Genomic DNA, 23,806 nt, shown 5'->3' on the forward strand with positions numbered 1-23,806 from the left:
ACCTCTAATTCACCATCTCTTCTTGGATATCAAATAATTTAGGTTTTGTGGTTTGATATAGTCTCTGTTGGCATATTCATCTTTGTTTTTTTAAACAACTTTTAAAAAATGTAAAAACCAGTCTTGGCTCAGGTGTACAAAAACAGGACTCAGATCAAAGGAAGGCCATAGTTTGACAGACTCTTGGTCTAACTGATCAGTTTCCATTTCTGCTTCCTACAACCTGTTGTTCACATTTAAAACATAAATTACATCATATCATTCCTCTGCTTACAACCCTTAATGGCTTCCCATCTCACTCTTAGTAAAAACCAAAGTCCTTTCAGTAGCCTTAAGGTTATGCGTGATCTGCAGTTGTTTTTGTCTTTACTTTTTTATTGCTGTTTTAAATTTTAAAAGGAAATGTGTATTCACAAAACATTTGGCAGTGGGTGGAGGGACAAATTATAGATCTATGAAGTAAAAGGTGAAAGTTCTTGTTTCTACTTCCATCTTTTGTAGTCCTTTCCCAATATTAACAATTAACAATTTGATTTATGTCCTCCCAGACCTTTTTGTGTGCACATATGTGGAGTATATATAATATAGACAAATTCATCTTTTATTTTTCAAAAGTTAGAAATTTCTATATATTCTGATATAACCCTTTTTTCACTATCATCCATCTTTATCAATATAACTCTCTGCTTAATTCTTCTAATGATTGTATTGTATTCCAGAAAATACAAGTGAAGAATGATGAATACATTATTTCTATTTTTTCCCATTACTAATAATGTTGTTTTGATCAATCCTGTACCTTTTTCTTTGTATATTTATTGGCATGTCTCTGGAAGAATAAATAATTATAAGTGGAATTGAAGGGTCTATGGGTATGCTATACATTTTGAAAAATGTTGACAGATTGCTCTGAAAAGATTGTGGCAGTTTATACTCCCAGCAGTCATACTGTGTAAGAATGCCCTTTCCCAGGTTCCACACCTTACCAACACTGGTTATTATCAACCCCTTTTTAATTATTGACTAATAAGCAAGAAATCATTCTAATTTTAACTTGCATTTCTTCGGTAATTGTGGAAATCGAGCATCTTTTAATATTTAATAGCTTTGAATGGCTGAATATTACTGCACTCAGTGGATGTCCCACAATTTATTTATTCCATCTTCCATTGTAAGACATTTAGATTCTAATTTGTTTATATTACAAGTTAAGCTATTATATATAGTTACAACTAAATCTTCCATAAGTTACGTTTATTGAGTTCTTAGTGCTATACACTATTCTAAGTATTTCATATTCATTATTTACTCAGTTAATTCTCACAATCACCGTGAGTGGTATTTTTTCCTCCATTTTACAGAGAAGAAATTTTGAAAATTAAAAAGGCCATAGACACAAAGAGTTTAGTGGTTACCAAAGGGAAAGCGGGTGGGAGGGTAGGTAAAGGTAAAGGGGGTCAAATATAGGTGACAGAAGATTTGTCTTTGGGTGGTGAGCACACAATGCAATGTACAGATAATGTATTATTGAATTGTACACTTGAAACCTATATAATTTTATTAACCAATGTCACCCCAGTAAATTTTTTTTAAATGTTGTTACCTGCTCAGGGTCATACCTTCAGTGAGCAGTTGAACCAAGATCGAAACCCAGACTATAAGACTCTAGAATCAAACTCCTAAAAATTGTTCTGCATTGCTTAATTATTTCCTTATATATCCTAGAATTTCTGGATCAATGCACGTGTTTGCTTTTAAGATTTTTGTCCCGAAAGGTTTAACCAATTTATATTCCTATGAACAAAGTCCAAAAGGATTGATATTTTTTTTACAACTTTGTCAACAATTGAGTTTTTAACCACACATTTTTAAATTTAATTTCTTAATGATCCTAGAGCAGTTATATACATTGCCTTGTTATAACTGTGGGGATTAACACTTAACTAAGATCTAAAAGATTGTACACACATCTCGTCACTTATTAAGTTTTCATGGGAAGTTGATTTTTAAAAGTTTATCCTCTCTTCTCTTAAGCTAACAACATGAAAAACACTGAAGGTTTAGATAAAGTTAAAAGAGGAAGAACTGAAGTGTATTGATATATGGCTGGATACAATGCAGAATGAACCTTCGTAGCAAGATAATAAAATAGATCTGAATTTTATTGTGGTTCAGATCAGTATGGCCTAGTGGTTCAGAGCACAGACTCTCTGGAACCAGAGTATCTGAATATGAATTCTATCTGACACTTACTGGCTGTGTGACCTTGGGCAAGTAACTTAACCTCTCTGTGCCTATTTCACGGTTTTAAAATGATGACAATAGCATTTACCTTATGAATTAGTATGATGATTAAGTAAATTTAGAAACGTGTCCCAGTACATATAAGAAAGCACTATATATGTGTCACATGGTTATCTATAAGCATCTTTCAAATCCAAATTTTCTTAAAGAAAAATCTGTAATTTTAAGATAGTAGCAGTATTTGTTTAAAAATCATTTAATTTTTAAAATGGATGTTGATGATATCTAAATAATATCTTAAAAGAATTATCTGCAGCTGTGGGCCCCCCTCTTTAGATGACTTTTTTTGTTAACAGCTATTCATATACAAAACACCCTATTTTTTTGTGCCATCCTTGCATATTGATTTGGTGATGACATGTGACAGTTGGAGAGATTATGGTGGAGGAAGAAAATCATGCTAGCAAATAGAGTTTTACAGATCTTATATGGTGCTGATAGTGATGGCAAGAAGGATTTTTGAATTCTTCCATAACATAATGCCCAGCTTAACATCATTTCAGATTTGATTTGGTATTTAAGAAGACTATACAGGCTCACAGATACTTGCCATTTACTATTGGTGAAAATTTAATTTATTTTTGTAGATGTGTTAGTTTTGGATTCATATTAAATGATTATGTCATTAAAACCATTTCTAGGTCTTATTAGTTAATCAGAGTGTTCAAGGTCGACTTGAAACTAAAACCTGAGATACGAGTTTCAGTTTTTCCTTACCCTAAACATTATTGGTTCCAGTTTTGTCAGAAAGCATTTATTCTCTACTGAAAGAATAAAGGTACAGTATAACATAGGGTGAACAGAATGGACTCCAGCTAAACCTGCTGGCTTTGAATTCCAGATGTGTGTTTTGGCCAAGTTCCTTTGTTCTTTGTGCTTCAAGTTTTCTCATTCATGAAATAGAGATAAAGTAGCACTTTATTTCATAGGCTTTTGATGAAGATTAAATTAACTAATATTTGTAAAGAACTTAGGATAGTGCCTGGCATATAGTAACTACTATCTATATAAATGTTAGCTACTCCTTTGTTAATTACTCCTTTGCTTAATTAGTCCCTTTTATGTATATTTAATGTCTGAGGAAGAGCTTTTCAGTTTCATTAGATATAATTGATAGACAACAAGAAAGAGCGTTTTATTTTACTTTTTTCCCAGTGTTTAAGCTTCTCTTAGTTTCTTCTAAGAAATATTACAGGAATAAAAATCTCTTAAATGTTTATTTTCTTATTCTTAAATCTAGTATCAGCCCTAAATATAGAAAAACTTCCTTGATCTTAGCTGTAGATGTCTTTTTTTAAGCAATGGATTGTGGTTTGTATCTATTAACAATCTCTGTTTCCATTGACTATAAGAGAGCAAATTTAGATCTTTGACTCTGGAGTAGATGTACAATGACTTATGACTCTCAGAAAAGTTAAAATAGACATGTAATGTAGGAAACTTATTTTCATGTCTGCCTAATGTATATGTAAAGAATCAGGAAGTGGTTGGGATTAAATTATTGATGCAATGATAATTCCATCAATATTAAATTATTAATGCAATGATTAAATTATTGATACAATGATAATTTAATATAATTATACCCAGTGGTATAATTATATACCTTACTCTTGTTTTGGAAGATTAGGTAGCTTGAATGAAAGCCATCTACTAGGTTTCCAAATGAGGAGGGAAAAAAAAACCAACTAAAAACCAATCTAATGGACATGAGGAAATGTATGTTAAATCATTCAAGTTCTTACATGATTTTCGTACCAGGCTTACAGCTTTGGACTCAAAAAAAAAAAATCTCCACCTCTCCACTGCCCCCACCTCCATTAAGCTTATATATGGAAAGACTTTCAAGAATTATTAGTTTTAAAACTTTGGACCATAAGTCTTAAATGATTTGGACTTTTATTGATTTAGAATAGAATCGGTGTTTTAGAGCTAGAAGAGAACTTAAAAGTGGTCATGTGGTGCAAAAATGCAAAAACTTGTTGGTAAAGATTTTTAATCCAAGAGTTTGGATTCACACAGCTAATTCTTGGCAAATTTGAGACTCTCTCTTCAGTTTTTGACTCACTGAGAATTTTTTTATACTCCATCTAAATGGCTCTTGTTTTACAACCTTTCAAGAATGTCAGTATTTGATTTAACAAGTTTAGAAAAGTAGAGTCATTAACAAAGCAGGTTATTAAACAATGCACCTAATTCCTTGGTGTGGGAGAAGGCGTCTGAAAGCCCTTATCGGGGCGATCACTTTGTAAGTTATATAAATGTCTTACCATTATGCTGTATACCTGAAGCTAATATAATATTGAATGTCAACTGTAATTGAAAAAAAAATTTTTAAACAAGCCATAAAGCATATATTCAGCATATCGCCATTTATGTAAAATTTTAAAATACACAGAACAGTAATACATACTTTAGATGTCTATATTTGTGTAGTAGAAATTTTTTAAATGCATGTAAATGAAATACACTAGCTTCAGGCTAGTAGTTAACTCTGAAGGATAGAAAGGAATGGAAGATGAGGCTTTAGCTAAACATAATTTTTTGTTTCTTTATAAATTAAAATCTGAAGCAAATATGGTAAATTGTTAACATTTGTTAAATCTTAGTGGTAAGTAAATGGATGTTTGTTATAGTAGTCTCTTAATATTGAAACAATATTAATATTTAAGTTTATTTTTTCTATATAATTGTCTTCAGTGCTATGAATCTCTCTTTATGTACTGGTTTATGCAGGCACTCTATTGTATATTCACAAACATGTCCTGTCTCATTCAATTAACCAATATTTATTAAGTATTTCTACATGATAGGCATTGTTTTCAGTGCTACAGATATACCAGTGAATAAAACTAAGCCCTTACCATCATGGAATTTTTATTTTAGTGGTGGGATAATAAATAAGAAAATATACAATATGCCAAATGGTGGTGGTGGTAAGTGCTACGGAGGGAAAAAAGGCAAAATAAGAGTGATAGGGAGGACCAGGCAGGGTAGAGGGAGGCTTGTTTTTGCATATAAGGTAAGGAACAAAGGGCTCTAATAAAGTGGTCCTTGAGTTGAGACCAAAAGGAGGTGAGGAAGTGTGGATATATCTGTGGCTACCTAATGTCACGTGGTGACATCTCCCAAGTTGCATCTTCATTTCAGACCTCTCACCTTAGCTCCATTTGATTCTTCACTTGGATGTCTAATAGATGTTTCAAACTTAATATGTCTAAAACTGAACTCCTTTTCTTCACCCCAAAATCTGCTTTACCCACACTCTTCCCTATCTCAGTTCAAGCTGGGACTAGAAATTTGAGACTCCTTGGGGGAGTAGTTGTTTTAAAAACATGGGACTAAATGTATGAGATCATTTAGAGGAAGTAAAGAAGAGATTACATTTAATGATCAGGAAGAGAGAGGATGCTACAAAAGAGACAGGAGTGGCCAGACATTTGGTAAAGAGGGACCAGGAAAATGTGATGCCTCAAAAGCCAAGAGAAGAAAATGTTTCCAGAAAAGGGTCACTAGTGGTATCAAAACCTGCTGATAGGTTGAGTAAGATGAAGACTAGAAATCAGCTAGTAGATGTGGCATCATTAAAATGTTCAGGTGTTCTTTTAGAGAGTGGTGGGATTAAAACCTAATTTGGAATTGATTCAGGAGAGAATGGGAAATAAAGGAAATGGCTATGGCAAATTACAACTCTTTAGTTTTGGTATAAAGAGCTGCAGAAAAATCTGGCAATATCTGAAAGTGGGTCTGGAATCAAAAAGAAAATATACATATGAGTATATATTAGTTTATCATTTCTGCCCAAAGTTTGGATTTAGAATAAAGTATAAATTGTTGTGGCTTAGGTTTGTTTTAAAGAGTCAAGTTTTCCTCATGTTATTTTTGTTACAAGGGAAAAATACGTTAAATTTTACTTCTGAGAACAGTGGACAATAACGTCAATAAACTGCTGACAAAAATAGCCAATTGAAAATAGCTAACAGAAATCTATTACATCTTAGATGATATATACTGGAGAAATTAAATTTTATTAAGTTACCACCTTTTAAAATTAAACAATACTTTCTCTTTTTTTTTAATTCAGTGGGGATCAGCAGTATACTTATGCTATAAAAAATCGGTGGCAAAGACTAACACTGTATCTTACAAAGCTGGTAAGTATAATTTTTCATGGGATACTTAATATATAAATGTATTATAGGGGCTAGTAAGATTAAAGAAAAAAAACAAAACCGCCTTACAATGCGTTATTGTCAGGACTGGGAACTACAACCCATGTCTTTCGACTCTGTTTTGTTTTCATCAATATATTTTTTGGATGCTTAATGGAAAATTAATATTAAAAGAAGGCGAGGTTTTTAAACATTAAGTTTAAATAAATAATAAGTAGATGTTAGTTCTCTTTAAATTTTTATATTAGTAGAAAATGTGGAAAAATATTTTCCTGTTAAATTAGTTTCTTTAATATTTATATTAAGTTTATTCATCTATAGTTCATATGTAATTATTTTCATAATAATAATCTAAAATATAATAAACTAATTTGTGATTTATAGTACATAGTTGAAATTTTCAATTGCCAGAAACCTCAAATTATCGAACACACTGATCTTATTTGCAAGAGAGCAGATTCAGCCTTTTAAATAATATATTTTTAAAATTACCTTCCTGGACTTCTACCTTTGATATTTTAGGATCTACATTTCATCAGTATTTTTGTACTTATTTAAAGCCTATGCTGTTGCCTCATGACCCGAGAGAGTAGCGGACAGTTAACTATAGATCCTCATGGGATCTACTGGCTGCCTAGCATATAATTAGAGAATTTTAGAACTGCCTTGGGCGTTAGTATATCTAGTTCCTGTCACTTTATGGGTGAGAAAACCAGAGTCTTATAGGTATATGATTTGTCTAAAATAACACAGATATTGGTGACAGACCAACCACTGGTATTCTCAGTTTATCATTTTATCTTTAAAGTTATATCTAGTTGGGTTTTCCACTTGACTTTTACTGTTCAAAGTTAGGGAATCTATTTCCTATTTCTAGTTCTATAAAACCCCGTATGAAACTCTGCTTGGAAGATGTGCATTCAATAGAAAATTGCTGGACCACTTTCTAGACTAGTCTGTTTAACATGAAATCATAGGCCACTGGAAACTGTCTTCATATAATTTGAAATTATTTAGAAGCCAGGCTTGAGTTGATATACTTCTGAAGACATTGTTAATATGTGACTCTTATATTTATTAGTATTTTTCTTGTATTTGTGCTAGGAGTCATGTATATAATATACATGCTCCTGTAGGATATCTTTTTTAATGTGTAAAAACCCCTGAGGGAAAGTTTTTGAGAGCTGATGAAATGAATATATGCACGTAAACATATTGAAAATTTCAGAGAAAATATATCCATATGCTTTAAGGTTTTGTGACACAAACTTAATTTTTGATTATGTGTATATGTATGTTTCTTTAGGTTAATCTTTTCTTGTTTTCCTTACTTAGCCTTTGTGGATGAAGCTTGATAAATATTAAGTAGTTAATATAAATAGTTATAATTTTGGAGCATTAGAATATATATGCATCCTACTGAAGCATTCAGTTATTTGATGAACATTTATGTAATATTTTGGCATTCCAAATGTGTTAAATAATAAAGCATTTCAGAATCATTCAAATTACAACCACCTAAATTCAAGAGATGATGATGATCTAATATCTATTGTTGTTTTTATAGGTCTAATTTGTAGATATCCTCAAGAAGATTATGAGTCATTCTCACTCCCAGAATCTGTTCCCCTATTTTGTTTACCAATGGGTGCAACTATTGAATGTTGGCCACCAAATAGCAAATACCCTCTCCCTGTATTTTCTACATTTGTGTTAACTGGAGCATCAGCTGAAAAGGTACTATGTTTTAACAAATAACAGCTGCAAATTTTTTGTATATTTTTATTTCTTAAGTTTTACATAATTCAAGGAACAATAGAAAATAACCGATTAAATAGAATCTATTATACGTATCTCTTCCATTTGGTTAAAATAACTATGTCCAGGGACATCGAAAAAGAATTTTTATTCTGTTCTATATACCCAAATAAATGCTTTTTTTGTGAATATGGTGAAAGATGTTTTTTTATCATCAAATGATGATCCTTCATTGCTTCGTTTTCTGTGATATACAGAAGCTTTGAAGTAATATAAAAGATGTTATTAAATAAACAATGCTGTTGAGAATCACAGACTATTACAGTTGAAAGAGACCTTGGAAATAATCTTGTCTAACATCCTCATTTTATAGATTGAAAAACTGAGGTCCAGAGAAATTCAATGAAATGCCTAAAATTGGAATTTGTATTTCCTTATCTAAAATTTTATCCCACTGTCTACTAAATAATTAATTTCAATCATTTTCTTACAGAGAGTATTGATAAAATTGCTTTCACTCTTTATGAAACATGCAATTTAATTGAAGCACTTTTTTTCAATAAGAAGATGTGAGACTAGCACTTGTGTAGTTTTTAAAATTTAATTCTATTTTTTAATGTACTTCAAGAAAGCAAAGAATGATGTCTGTTTACTACTGTGTTCCTGGTACCTGGCACCTTGCCTGACTCATAAGCATAAAATGGCTCATAATGGCCTGGCTCATAATGGCTCATCCATTAAATATTCAACTAATGATGTGACTTGAATAAATGATATAAGGTGTATTTATTAAACATATTACTTGTTTTCCAGGTTTATGGTGCTGCTATTCAGTTTTATGAACCATACCCTGAGGAGAATCTCACAGACAAACAGAGACTTCTTTTGGGTTTAGCATCATCGGCAGATGGGAAGTTTGATAGTCTGAAAACAATTCACACTAATAAATGCATCTGTCTTCTTTCTCATTGGCCTTTTTTTGATGCATTCAGGAAGTTTCTGACTTTTCTGTATCGTTATTCCATCTCTGGACCTCATGTCCTTCCAATTGAGAAGTAAGTTAGAAGCCTTTTGGGTGTAGTGTATTTGTATGGGCAATTTAGTAAATTTTATATGGAAACTAAATTTGTCAAGAATTATTTGAAAAAAAGTTTGATTGTTTCAGTCAGGAGTATTTCTCTGTTATACTTTTACAGTCATGTCATTTTAAATAATTTCATCACTAAGAAAATAAGTGTTTTATTTTTTGATGCTCTTACGAAGTTTGGAAATCCTAATTGGAATTTTTTTACTGGTTTGTAATTCTTATTTTACATATATTTGGGTTCATTATGAACCTTTAAAAATATTTCTTACAATTTTTAGATATCATGAACTTAAAGGAAAAATTAGATAAGTTCATTCTTTATTCATTTTTAAATTTTAGTGATTTAAGATTACTAAAACTGAATGTTTCATGCAGTAAGATTTGATGGAAATGAGATCTAAATATCTCCATTGTCTGACTATTGTTTATTTTATACCATCTATCACTTAATCTCTTTCATATTCTTAGGCAGAATTCTCCATCTCTAATGGCAGTTAGAAAGTGATAGAATTATCATAAGAACATTTGGTGTACAGGATTATAATTTAATTTTTCCTTGTGCTTTTCTACTCACATGTCAGTATTCTAACACAGCAGTTCTCAAATTTTGTGGTCTCAGGACCCCTTTATTCTTTTGAAAAACAAGGACTGCAAAGAGCTTTTTTTATGTGTTGTATCTGTCAGCATTTACTATAATAGAAATTAAAATTGGAACTTGTGAATTATTTATTAATTTTTAAAAATAACAAGCCCATTACATGTTAATATAATATCTTTTTTGAAAAATAATTGTTTTCCAAAACAAAATAAATTAATGAGAAGGGTTACATTGTTTTACATTTTTGCAAATCTCTAATGTTTAGCTTAATTGAAAACAGGTAGGTTCTCATAGATGCTTCTTTATTTAATCTGTTGCCATATGATGTTTGGTTGAGTTTTATGAAAAATACTAGGCCTCACGTGAATATGTAGGTGGAAAAGGGATGATATTTGAATAGACCTTTTCAGAATATTGTGGATTTTTTTTTTGGACGCTGCACCCAACCTTGACAAATGGAGTTTAGTATAGGAATTAGCAGATATTTTGTCCTGTCCAAAACATTCACGGAGACATTTGGTGCATGCCAAAGGGTCCTTGATATTTGGCCTATCCAAAACATCCATGGAAATACTTGATCCCCCTGACCAACTACCTAACCCCATGTGCCATTACCAGCTAGGCTACTGAGGCAAGAAGGGTTATTATTGTCAATATAGCCACAACACAATTATTGGACCAATAACACATAGTATTTTTTATGTATTAATCCTGTAAACAAAAAGCATAAATAAATGTTACAGGCCATCTGAACCTAGGGATATATTCTAAGCTTAGACATTTTTGAGAGAACCAGACATCATAGACAATTTGGTTGGACCAAATATGCTCATGGATGTTTTTCATAAGACAAATATCAAGGACCTTTTAGCATGGACCAAGTGTCTCCAGAGCCATTTTGGACTGGACCAAGTGCCCTGCAAAGATAATAGGTTATTTGCAATATGGAATCTAAAACTTTAGTGATTAATTTCCTTTCTCTGTTACGTTAAAATCTTTTGGTCTATCTCATTCTTTGAGTGCAACTTTTACACATGCATGATTTGTAGCATTGTACATTGGTTATTTGGAAAATACTTGTTTTCTGAGTTAATATAGTAAATTTCATTATCAACATTTAAAAAATCCCATTGGTTAATATCACCACCAGTCTCATCAGAAAATTTTTTGAGTATTGAGGAGTTGTAAAGTTTATGGTGGCAAAAATTATAATTTTCACTTGAAAGCTTGTATTTAATTATTGGCAACAAGTACTATGAGTTATTTTTCTTGAAACAGTAGGCTCACTTCATTTATTTTATATACAAAATATCTGCTGAATACCCAACATTGGATAACCTTAATTTGTCAGTTGTTGTTTCAAGGAAAAATAGCATTCTGTGGGGAAAAATGCAACGGCTAATTTATAACTCAGTTGCACAAGTGCTTTTTCTCAAGACAACCATCATACTTCTATGTACAGCAGAAGTGCTTTATACATACTTCCCCTTTCATTACACAGATTATTTTTTTAAATGTACACTGCAAGGTCAAAATTTAATAAAATTAATAATATTTACTGTTTCATCAAAGACATTCTTAAGTGAAACAATGCAACTACTAATACAGTTTTGTGCCACTACCTTGATTCATAATAAGATGCCAGAAGTTTTATCTACAATGCTTTTACAACATCAGTGCAGATATCAACACAGTGAAAAAGGCAAAAGATGTCCTAGTATTATTATAAAAGTAATTTTCTGCTGTTCTACTTCAGATAATTCCAGCAAATGTGTGTCCTTTGGAACTCATTCCCCTTATCTTTTTTCCTTAGCTTATGAGTACCTTCATGGTAGAAACTGGTAGTATCTGCCTTTTTATAATTCAGTTAATTTATACATAGCAAGCAGTCAAAACATGTTTGTAAATTTTATAAATTTAATGTTCTCTATCTAGTTGAATATATCTCAGTTCTGAAACCAAAATGATTTTGAAATATTGTTTAAAAGAAAAATAATGCAGAAACAAAATAACTTATTCCTAAAAAGGTGGGGGATTTTTCACTACGGTTGCCTTTTTTTCTTTTCTACAGTGTTCAAAATAAAACCCATCAATCTAACTTTTTATCCATTTTCTTCTGGGGAAAAAACCCCATAAAATCAGTAATCCAATTGTTAACCTCAAAATGTTAATAGACATACCTCAGAGATACTGCAGGTTCCATTCTAGATCACTGTAATAAGCAAGTATTCCAATAAAGCAAGTCATAATCTTTTGCTGGTGGAGAGTCTTGCCTTCTGCTTGTAAAAAAAGTGCAATAAAGCAAAACACAGTAAAAGGAGGTGTGTCTGTATAGTCATCTTTTAGAAACAATTAAACTCTCATTTTTCTGGAGCACTCTAGTGTTTCACTTTTAAAATATGAGCAGTTGACTAAAAAGTATATTACAAATGCAAGAATTAGCTGCTTTGGTAATGTCCACATCTCTGATATGTTTTATATTATCTACTTAGGGAGAGGTAAAAGTTAAAATGGCTTCTGAGACATTGATAACATAAATGCTGGTGCATGTGGACAACTATTAATATGAAAAGTTATTGGATTTTAGTAGAAGCAACTTTAATGAGACATGATTTTTGGTTGGTGGTTCACTTGTTTTCATAGTATCAGGGATTTTGATTTTATAGGAACACAGAGAGCTTTTGACTTAGACTTGTGACATGTTAACCTTTGTAGCATATGGTACTCACTTTGGAATCAATTGGCTTTTTGTTTGTTTGTTTTTAAGGCATATTTCTCATTTTATGCATAAAGTTCCTTTTCCATCTCCTCAGAGACCACGGATTTTAGTTCAGGTAAGATTTTTCTTGTTATAAGTGCCCTGTTGAATGAGTATTGGCTCTGTCAAAATATAACATAAGAATAATTTTAAATGGAGGGGAAATCAAATTAGATCAAAAGAGAACCAAATGCTATTTCATTTTGGAATTTGGGCCCTTATTTTTCGTTTTTTCTTTTTACCTTTTTCTTAAATTTTTTAATTTTTCAATTATAGTTGGGATGCAATATTATATTAGTTTCAGGTGTAGAGCTTAGTGATTAGAGATCTACATAACTCACAAAGTAATCACCTCAATAAATCTAGTACCCTTTTGCCCCCATACATATTTATGACAGTATTATTAACTATAGTTCTTATGCTATGCTTTGTATCTCCATGACTGTTTTGTAACTGCTTATTTGTACTTCTTAATCCCTTTCCCCTTTTTTTCAGTGACTGCCCCACAACCTCCCTCCTATCTGGTGACCCTCAAAATATTCTCTGTATCTATGAACTTGTTTCTGTTTGTTGTTGTTGTTGTTTATTTTTGTTCTTTAGATTCCACATGTATGTAAAATCATATGGCGTTTATCATTCTCTGACTTACTCCATTCAGCACAATACCCTCTAGGTCCATCATAACAGTATCTTTTTCCATCCCTTTACTTTTAGTCTCTGTGTGTCTATTAATCTGAAGTGAGTCTCTGTAGGCAGCATATGAAAGGGTCTTGTTTTCTTATCCATTCAGCCACCCTATCTTTTGATTGGAGCACTTAATTATTTTTCATTTGAAGAACTTGTTGATAGATATGTAGTTATAGCCATTCTTTATTCATATTGTTGATACATATTATTTCTTCTTAAAGAAGTCTCTCCAACATTTCCTGTAATACTGGCTTGGTGGTGATGAACTCCTTTAGTTTTTTCTTGTCTAGGACGCTCTTTATCTGTCCTTCAACTCTAAATGATAGCTTTTCTGGATAAAGTAATTCTTGGTTGTAGATCCTGGGTCTTCATTACTTTGAATATTTTGTGCCAAGCCTTTCTTTCCTGCAAAATTTCTTTTGAGAAATCAGCTGCCACTCTTATGGGAGCTCCCTTATGGGTAACTAACTGCTTTTCTCTTGCTGCTTTTTAAGATTCTCTCTTTGTATCTAACCTTTGGCATTTTTATTATGACATGTCTTGGTGTGGGCCTCTTTGGGTTCATTTTTTGGGGACTCTCTGAGCTTCCTGGGGTTGTATGTCTATTTCCTTCACCAGGTTAGGGAAGTTTTCCATCATTTCTTCAAATAGATTTTCAACTTCTTGCTCTCTCTTCTCTGTCTAGTACTCTTATTATGTGAATGTTGTTATACTTAATGTTGTTCCCATAGTCTCCTTAAATTATCTTCATTTTTTGGATTCTTTTTCTTGTTACTGTTCTGATTGGGTGTTCTGTGCTACCCCACCCTCTATATCGGTGATTCGATCATCCTCTTCATCCACTCTGTTGATTCCTTCTCATGTGCTCGTCATCTCAGATATTCTTCATTTCTGACTGGTTCTCTATTATAATTTACATTTCCACTTTTATGTTTTTTATCTGTTAAAGTTCTCACTGAGTTCATCTACTCTTCCCCTAAGTTCATTGAGCATCCTTATAACCAGTGTTTTGAACTCTGCGAGTATTAGATTGCTTGACTCCACTTTGTTTAGATATTTTTCTGAAGCTCTGTTCTGTTATTTCATGTCTCCCCATTTTGGCTGCCTTTTTGTGTCTGTTTCTGTATACTAAGTAAAGCTCCTAAGTCTCTCGTTTTTAGTAGCATGGCTTTGTGGGGCTCAGTGGCACAGTCCTGAAAGGAGTACAGCTGCAGGCCAAGTTTAGCCCCAGCTGGTGCCCCTCTGGGGGCTACCTGGTAAGAGTCAGCAAGCAATCCACAGATGGCTGCCACTCATGCAGTGCTTAAAGTTGCCTCAAGAGTCCATGCCAGAAAAGGCTGCCACCAGTGTGGGACTTGGAGCTGCTTAGCAAGGAGCACACGTGGGCCCTTATTGTTTTAACTGCCTTTCAGACAGACAACCCTTAAATAAAGAGTTGCAGAGTTATGGAAGTGGATAGCAGTAGGCATTTTGAACACACAAAAAGGAACTTCTTTTCTTAAATTTGTTCTAAATATTTGAAAGTTTGTACCTTTGGCATTTATTCCCTAAATTAAATGATTAGAATAGATAGAAGGAAAAATTGTGTGTTTTCATATATCACAGGAAGGAATGCTCATAACTTTGTGACAGGAGAAGTTTAAAATGAATATAAATTATTTTCCTCATCTCTTTTCCCAATTGACTGTATCTTTCCTCTTTCCTCTTTTGCTTACATTTATATTTTTATTTGTACTCTTGATGTGTAAGTTTCTGCTTATGTAATCGTTTAGGACATGATTTATATAGACAGTATTTTCATGTATCATCACTATATGTGCCTTACTGTATTTATCACAGCTCTTAATGGGTTATCATTCAGAATTAGAGATCATTTGGCAGATATTCACAAATGTGTGGAACCCTGCATAAATTCAAAAATATGGATAAAAATAATTGCATTATTATATTGATATATATAAATGTCTAGAAAAATATTATTTTAATAAGCTTTATAATCAGTTTGCATATTACTTATCATCTCTGTCTTACTTCTTGGTATTTAATGCCAGAATATATATAACACACTAAGTTAAAGATTTGTTTTATAGCAGAAGTTGGCAAATTTTTTCTGTTGAGGACCAAACTAAATATTTTAATCTTTACGGGCTAACCTATCTCTTTTGAAACTACTCAGCCCTTCTGTTATTGCACAAAAGCAGCTATAGATAATATGTAAAAGAATGTGCATGGCTGTATTCCAGTAAAACTTTATTTATAAAAATGGTGGCCTGTGGATTTGTCGTGGAGGCCATTGGTTTGTTAACTCTGGGTTTATGATATTAGATGAATAATTTAGTCTTTCAATACAGATTTGTTAAAATGGCATCAGGGAAACATTGAACAGAAGAAAAGATCCAGGATTCAGAATAAGAAGAGTTAGTAGTCAGACTAGGTCAGTGGTCAAGACATATTTTTAGGATCTTAAGTGATGTAACAGTTCCTATACCGATGAATAGATATATTGAAACTTCATGGACATCATTATTAGTCTATATGTTTTCATCAGAAAGTGATGTTTTAAAGTTCATCTTTGTATTTCAAATACTTTATATTAAATCTTCTTCCAGTTATCACCGCATGATAATCTGATTCTCAGTCAGCCTGTTTCTTCACCTCTTCCGTTAAGGCAAGTAAAAATTCATTTTTATTAGTTTCTCTAAATCTAGTGTGAGCTAAAGTAACATTCAAATATTTTCTCTCTTTCCTAAGTAAAATTTCAAATTTTTATGGAAATACTTTAACTGTTTCTTATCTAAATTCTTTTTTCTTAGTATTTAGGTTAAAGTTCCAAAGTAAGAAAAACTTTTACAGTTGTGTTTGGTATTTTGTGCATCCATTTGTTATTATCAAGTACTTATCATTACATAAATGTATACATGTAGATTATGAAAGCAATTATTTTTAGTTTTAAATATCCTCTGAAGAACACTCAAATGCAATTAATTTTAAATTTAACTTCAAACTTTATAAATATTATACCAGAGGATAGAACAATATATTGCATCACCTTAAAAGATCAGAGAAATTATGAAGTTTGTTTTTTCTAAAGTATTATTTCTTGAAATTTAATTAACTGTGTAATTTTCCTAGCAGAGACACAATTAAAATATAACCAAGTTATTTTGTAGCACATACCTAAGGGAGACCAGCTGCCATCTTTGACATTAATTTTGTAAGAATTACAGGTTATTTCATCACTCTCACCCCACAGTGACCAGAGTTTTCTTTACCTTTGTTTGAGCCAAAGATAAACTAGAAATACTGACTGAGACTATGTAAAAACAATTCTAAATTACCCTAGGTCCTTTTTTTAGTAACAGCTTTATTAATATATAATTCATATACCATACAGTTCATCCAGTTAAATTGTACAATTCACTGGTTATAGTCATAGTTCTGCAACTATCACTATAATCAATTTTAGAACATTTTCATCACTCCAGAAAGAAACCTTGTACCCGTTAGAAGTTTACCCTCCCTCATTCCTTCCATTTCTGCACGCGTGCACGCACACACACACACACACACACACACACACACACACACCCACCTTCCCCTACCCCTCCCCAACACTAGGCAATAACTAAATCTGCTTCTGTCTACAGATTTTCCTATTCTGAACATTTCATATAAATGGAATCATATCGTATGTGGCCTTTTGTGTTTAACTTCTGTCACTTAGCATAATGCTTCCAAGGTTTATCCATGTTGTAGCATGTATTAGTACTTCTTTTCTTTTTATTTACAACAAATATTTCAGTGTATGCAAAACCACATTTTATTTATTCATTAGTTGTTGGATATTTGGGTTGTTTCCCCTTTTTGACTACCATGACAAATGCTGCTATGAATATACACAAGTTTTTTGTGGACATGTTTTCATTTCTTCAAGTGACTTTTGTTACTAGTTTTGCTTTGTTTTTATAAAAGTTAAGTCTACGGCCATGCTCCCTTGAACAAGTCCAATCCCGTCTGATCTCGGAAGCTAAGCAGGGTCGGGCCTGGTTAGTACTTGGATGGGAGACTACCTAGGAAGACCAGGTGCTCAAGGTGTAAAAAATAAAAAAAATAAGGGATCGTAAGATGACAATCCTTGGTCCTTGCAATCTGTGAGGTCAACCAAGGGTTGCCTCACCTAAAAAATAAAAAATAAAAATAAATTAAAAATTAAAAATTAATTCAGTGAAGCCAGTTATTTAGCATTATATAGAGAAAATACTGGTTGCTTTCCTGAACTATTTACAGTTTAGTATTTTGTTACTATACAGACAGTCTAAGTTTTGTTTATTAATTTACTTTGTATGTATATGTCATCACTTGGGAGCTCTTGATTTCATATTACTATTATTACTACAGTAATAAAAACAATCTATTTGTAAATCTAAATTTAGATATGTGTATTTACCTTAAGGTGAGCCTATAAGTTACATAGTTTTTCAGATAATTACAGTGGAAGATGAGCCATGTTAAAAAAGCTTCTACTAAAAGATTTGTTTTCTTTACTTGGACATTATGTATCATGAGTCTTTTTATATAAAACAAAGCAGGTGACTTTTTTTAATATCACAAATAAGTTTTATTTGTCACCATGAAAAGTCTGAATTAAGCAGATTCTTGGACTGGAGGTACATATCCACCAGCTTATTCAACTTTAGAAGTTGTCTCATTATCAAGCTGCTACTTTCACCATGAAGCTTTGTGAGTTTTCCCAATTCAAACTTGGGCTTCTTCACCATTTTGAATTTTCTAACAGACATCAAGGAGTGGATAAATAGATTGGCAAGCCTTTTCTAGGTCTTTTCCAGTGCTGTCTGGAGTTAGTTTATTGACCACTTCTTTCAAACTATTTGTCTGCACTTCTCAGCTCATAATTTCCATCATCTTCAGATTTGGCAGACCTGTTGACGATGAGCATAAGAGGTCCTCTAATCTAATTGTTGTGATTTTTACTAAAACCAGTACAGAATAAATGAAGCAAATAACCATCAGCAGTATTGACATGACATAAGCTTCTGTCATGGTCTGCCATTTTTTGACTGTGGAGCACCTTTTGTCATGGATAAGATCCATGCTATGGAAATCAGTCAGACAGTTTTTTCCTGAACAAATTAACTTGAATTTTCTAAATGCAGCTTCATCATTTTGCAGATCATCTAGGTTCACTTCAAAAACATGACCCTTGAGACCACCAGATGGGATTTTGGTTCCTTGAGTTCTCCTGACTAGTATTTTCCCAATATTTCTTATATTGAATATGGTTGTTGCTTTCACATCATACCAGTCTTTCTTAGAAAATGAGTCAACCGCTCTCTTCTTGGCTCCCTTTTGCCCAAGCCCAAACTTTTCACAAGGCACTTGTTCTTGCCAGCCACCATGGTGCTTACTCAGAGAACCAAAAGGGGAAGCAGATGACTTTTTATTTTCCTTATTGAATCCCATGCAGAAGAATTGAATGATTTTGAAACCTTATAAAACTTCATTGATTTCATAGTATGTTTCTGATATAGTGTTTTCCCTATAAGGGTAGTAATCATGTTTAAAGTTGAATACGTAATACAAATCCTACCCTAATGAACTTTTTTTCCATTATTTTGAATAATGAGGTGTTTAGATGTTTCTTTTTTTTTAATTATGTGTTTTTGTTTGGATTGACAGTGGTGGCAAGTTTTCAACACTACTTCAGAATTTAGGTCCCGAAAATGCTGTGACACTACTGGTGTTTGCAGTAACAGAACATAAGATTCTCATCCATTCCTTACGGCCTTCTGTGCTTACTAGTGTGACAGAAGCATTAGTGTCTGTGAGTATCACAGTTTCTTATTGGCAATCAATTGTTTTAAACCTAATTTACGACTATTTTAATGTATAACTAAAATTCATAGAGTAATGAATTTATATGTTGCAAAAACAATTTTATTTTTCTGACCGTTAACACTAGTTATAATTATTTAATTTTTTATCAAGCATTAGACTTTTAGTATGAATATTTAAAAGACAATTTTTTGTGTGCTGATAAATTATGCTTCACTATCAAACAGCTAAATATTCTATTTTTTGTTTATCCAAGATGATTTTCCCTTTCCACTGGCCATGCCCATATGTTCCTCTCTGCCCATTGGCTTTAGCAGATGTCTTGAGTGCACCATGTCCATTCATAGTAGGAATTGATTCAAGATACTTTGATCTCTATGATCCTCCACCAGATGTTAGTTGTGTTGACCTAGATACCAACACCATTTCTCAGTAAGTAACATTTTAGTGATTCTAAACCCAATAGTTTACAACTTCATAATGTATGTGTGTAATTGTGTATTTTTTGAATACTCATTAGAATTTCTTTTGAACTATATTGTTTTTGAATTTGGGATTACGACCATCTTTGAATCAGCTCTTAGAGTTTTAGAGGAGGTTTTATTGGAAAGATCTTTAAATATTTAAGAAGCATTATAATCTTATGCTTACTTAGAAATTTAGCAGAAGAAAAATTGAGGTTAGAAATAGAAAAGTTTATTTCTCTTTAATGAAATGAGCATGGGTGGAATCACAAATTGAATTAAAATACTGTTCCTTGATTAACATTTCAATCCTATTTCTAATCTTGTATACTATTAGAATGCTAATACTTCATAGCAAAATTAATGTTTTTAAATTTTTAAATAACTTTTAAATTATAAATAATTTTATCAATGTTATACTTTAGGAGTTTAAGGATTTTATAAATTTCCCTCTTTTTATTGGAATAATATTTCAGTTGTAGCTACTGGAGCTATACCTTTTATAGATTTTTCATAATTCAGTGTTTCTCTTGTATCCCTTATTTTCATTTTAATCATAGTTATGCTATTCAGGGAAGAGGAAGTTGATGCAATGACCACATTAGAATCCATAGGACATACTTAAAATAATGACAAGTTAGTCTATCAGTAAAGCTCAAAAGCTAGTATGCCTTTTACAACTTAAATGTGTATATGCGAAATAGGTTTTTCTTAATTTTTAAAAGCATGTGTCATATTAAAGCCTTTAGATTTAATTCTGAAATCTTATATTAATCCTAGTCTTGTCATATGTCAAAACCTCAAGTACCTAAATCATCAGAAAAGTTTAGTAAAAAAAAAAAAACTTTTGTTATAAAGTATGTATGCTGTCAAAAGTTTGCAGAGAAAGCCTAACCAAAGATATATGGGATGTACTTTGTGCATAAAAGCCATTTTATATATGAGATCGATAGAATCAAAGATTCTTTACTAGGAACATTTAATTCTTTAATATTAAAGTAAAATCTCTTTTCTTTGCCAGTCGTTAATGTTACATGACATACTGTTTTTAAAAACTGAAATTAAGGGTGGTTAATGAGTATAAACTGTGTTTATTATGATAATAAATTACTTTTTCTCTTCTTTTTATATGTTTTTTAATTTGTTAGAAGAATTTTTTCTTATTTTATCTTTCTGTTTTGATCACTAATGAGGTAAGCATCAAAGAAACATGAATGGTTTACATTCATCAGTAGTAGTCTTCCTTCTTGATATCGTCCTTACAAACCTATGGGAAGAATAAACTAGTGAACTAAAATCCTTCTACTTTCCTTCATCCAGAATTTCTGGAGCCTCAACCTGAAATTTGAAAGAAAAATGAATCATGAGTATGGAATTTTGGGGTTCATTTTCCCTCTCTGACTCTTAGATACATGTAATACAGAGTATATAATGAATATCAAGAAATTTCCGAAGGGATATTAATATCTAGTGTGTGTTAGGCATAGAGCTGTATGCATAGCTTAAGTTATTGCATATTATTCTCTGTATTTTGTGAGGTAGTTTTACTGACCATTCTGACATAAGGAAACCAAAACTTAGATTTTTAAGTAATTTATCAAAAGGCACATATCTTATACTGCCAGAACTGGATTTTGAAATCATCACCAACTGACTCTAAAATGAATACATCTGCCACTCATTATTAGCTATTTATGTAATAGTAATCTTGTAAATAAAGTTACCATGAATGAAAATGCAGAAGGCTATCATAGATCCAAACTGAGGTACTAAATAAAACTGTCCTACTCAGCCAAGTTTTAGAGTGAAGTTATCAAGGACAAGAGAAGAAAATTACTTGAATAAATAACAATAATTAGATGTAGTGAAATAATACCAAGATATTTTTCATTCATTTATGCTACAGACGTATCTTGAGTGCCCTTTTTTTTTTTTTTTTTTTTTTTTTTTTTGCTAGGCACTGGGAATAAAAAGGCAAACCAAGTATACTCCTTTTAAATTGCTCATAATCTAGTAATCTAGTCTGGTAAGGTACGCATTCACACAATGAATGATAAGACGCAGTTGGGAGTGCTGTGTTGCAAAGTTTTTTCAAGAAAATATTGTAAATAGTATTTCTATGTTGTGTTCTCACTGTAATTCAGGATTCCATGCTTCTGGTCACATTATAAATGAAATAAAACCTTTGCAGCAGGACATCTGCAGTTTGACCCTGCCCTGTCTGTATTTTTATTCTCATTTGTGGAAAGATAGGAGAGAATCCAAGACAGTTATTCTTTGTCAGCTTAAGCTTTCCCATCCACTCTTTTTCTCTTTGTTTACTTTTTAGAGTGGTATTTGCCCTTTTTGTTCTGTGGGAAGTTCAGGGAACATTAAAAAAATAGTTCACAAGTTCCACTGCACACCTGTGCTATGTTGTCTTTGGTGGTTAGAACATGAGTGATTTACTTTTTCTTTTTCTCTACATTTTCCAAGTTTTCTAAAATGAGTATTCATTGCTTTTGAAATAGAAAAAAAGATTTAATAAAAAATGGAATCAAAAAAAGCTATAGTTGAGTCTTGTTGTCATATCACCATGCTTTTTTTCTCCTACCCCATGTATAGTTTAAAGAGCAACTGTGCCATAATAGTTATAATAAAAGAGATTATAGGAGTTTGTCATAGAAACAAAGATACCATTCCTCTTTTATTAGTAATAAAAGTATTTTTGGAATGTCATACTTTATTCAACTAGTTTAATATTATAGATTATTTCTTTTCTGAAAGAAACAAAAATAAATTTTACTTATACTTTTAGGAAACTCAAAAACTAAGTATTTAAATATACCAGAGCATTTTGATAAGCTTTAGCGATCATAAGTTCATTGAAAGTTTTCTACAGTGCTTTATCATGGAGTCTATAAGAAAAAAATCACAGAGAAGGATTTTTTCAATATTTCGGTATCTAAAGACTCTTAAATGGGGTTTGAGTAATGACCACCACATTAAGTTTTGAAATGATTAGTATGGTTACAATGCAATGAATCAATACCAACATAACTACAAATTTTTGAGCTTTATTTCATGTAAGGGTCCACCCTCATATAAATTAATTTTAAAATAGTCAACATTCTAATTTATCCAAGTAGTATTTTTCTACTTTTAACTAGAATATTTTGTTTCGTTTTTGTTCAATGTGCTTTTTCTCTTCCCTTTTTATATATAACAAGTATATACTCCACCCGCCCTGACTCCCAGAATTCATCTAACAAATATATTCTTTTTGTTATTTAATCTCAGAACTGGTGACAAGAAAAATGTAGCCTGGAAGATACTCCCAAAGAAACCATGTAAAAATCTGATGAACACACTGAATAATTTGCACCAGCAATTGGCAAAATGTAAGTGTCTAACTTAATTAAAGGAAGTAATTTAATCTGAGAAAAGGACTTCAATTTGCTTTATTTATGAAAGGATAGTGTTTATATCAAGGAATGTGTTGTTATAATCTGAAAGGTGAATGAGCATTATTGCAAAATTTGTTGAAAGCTGAATGGGAGATTTATAAAATTTATTTTTGATATCTATCACATTTTCATGGAACCATTTTAGAATAATAAAATTAAAGAAGAGTTAAAGTGGTTGTTTTCTTTAATTTTACCACTGCTGAAATACCATGGAAAAAAATAAGCATTTTCACTTGTATATTTTCTTCATACATAGAATAGAAAACGTTATTTTGAAAACATAATACAGATGGTTTCAATTATGTTAGAAAGTGCCGATTTTCATTGGGGTGAGAGCTAGGTCATATGCTTTCCATCCTCAGTGAATCTTAATGCTGTGCCTACCTCAAATATTTGAAAATAGAAGCTTTCTGAAAGCATTAGGAAATTAATCAAAATGAAAATTGATTAGGATATGGAATATTTCAATAAAAAGCTTATATAAGAATATCTTGACTGTGATCCAGAATTACTAATAAGAAGAATTAAATCTTTGTTTATATAATCCTCTTGGTATTTTATAACAACAATTCATTCAGGTTTCAAATTTAATACTTATTGTATGAAAAATGGTCAGTAATGGTGTTGCAGTATTTGAGGTTCTCATTTATATATTTGGTGATGAAATATCAACATAAGA

At 31.7% G+C, this 23,806-nt stretch overlaps 1 protein-coding gene and 2 pseudogenes across 1 annotated transcript in view; 2 read left to right on the top strand and 1 right to left on the bottom strand.

Moving 5' to 3' along the window:
• Positions 1-6,383: 6,383 nt before the first annotated feature.
• DENND4A (DENN domain containing 4A) overlaps positions 6,384-23,806 on the top strand; it is a 67,106-nt gene continuing 49,683 nt past the window's right edge. The window contains exons 1-8 of the mRNA XM_011363462.2: positions 6,384-6,458; positions 8,044-8,213; positions 9,048-9,289; positions 12,687-12,753; positions 15,974-16,032; positions 19,062-19,206; positions 19,474-19,649; positions 22,961-23,061. Of these exons, the coding sequence (XP_011361764.2) occupies positions 8,121-8,213; positions 9,048-9,289; positions 12,687-12,753; positions 15,974-16,032; positions 19,062-19,206; positions 19,474-19,649; positions 22,961-23,061 (883 nt within the window). The 5' untranslated portion in view covers positions 6,384-6,458; positions 8,044-8,120. The remainder of the gene's footprint in view (positions 6,459-8,043; positions 8,214-9,047; positions 9,290-12,686; positions 12,754-15,973; positions 16,033-19,061; positions 19,207-19,473; positions 19,650-22,960; positions 23,062-23,806) is intronic.
• LOC111742095 lies at positions 17,341-17,459 on the top strand (annotated as a pseudogene).
• LOC105294303 lies at positions 17,966-18,781 on the bottom strand (annotated as a pseudogene).

This window comes from Pteropus vampyrus, unplaced genomic scaffold (assembly GCF_000151845.1).
Source record: "Pteropus vampyrus isolate Shadow unplaced genomic scaffold, Pvam_2.0 Scaffold85, whole genome shotgun sequence".
NCBI lineage: Eukaryota > Metazoa > Chordata > Mammalia > Chiroptera > Pteropodidae > Pteropus > Pteropus vampyrus.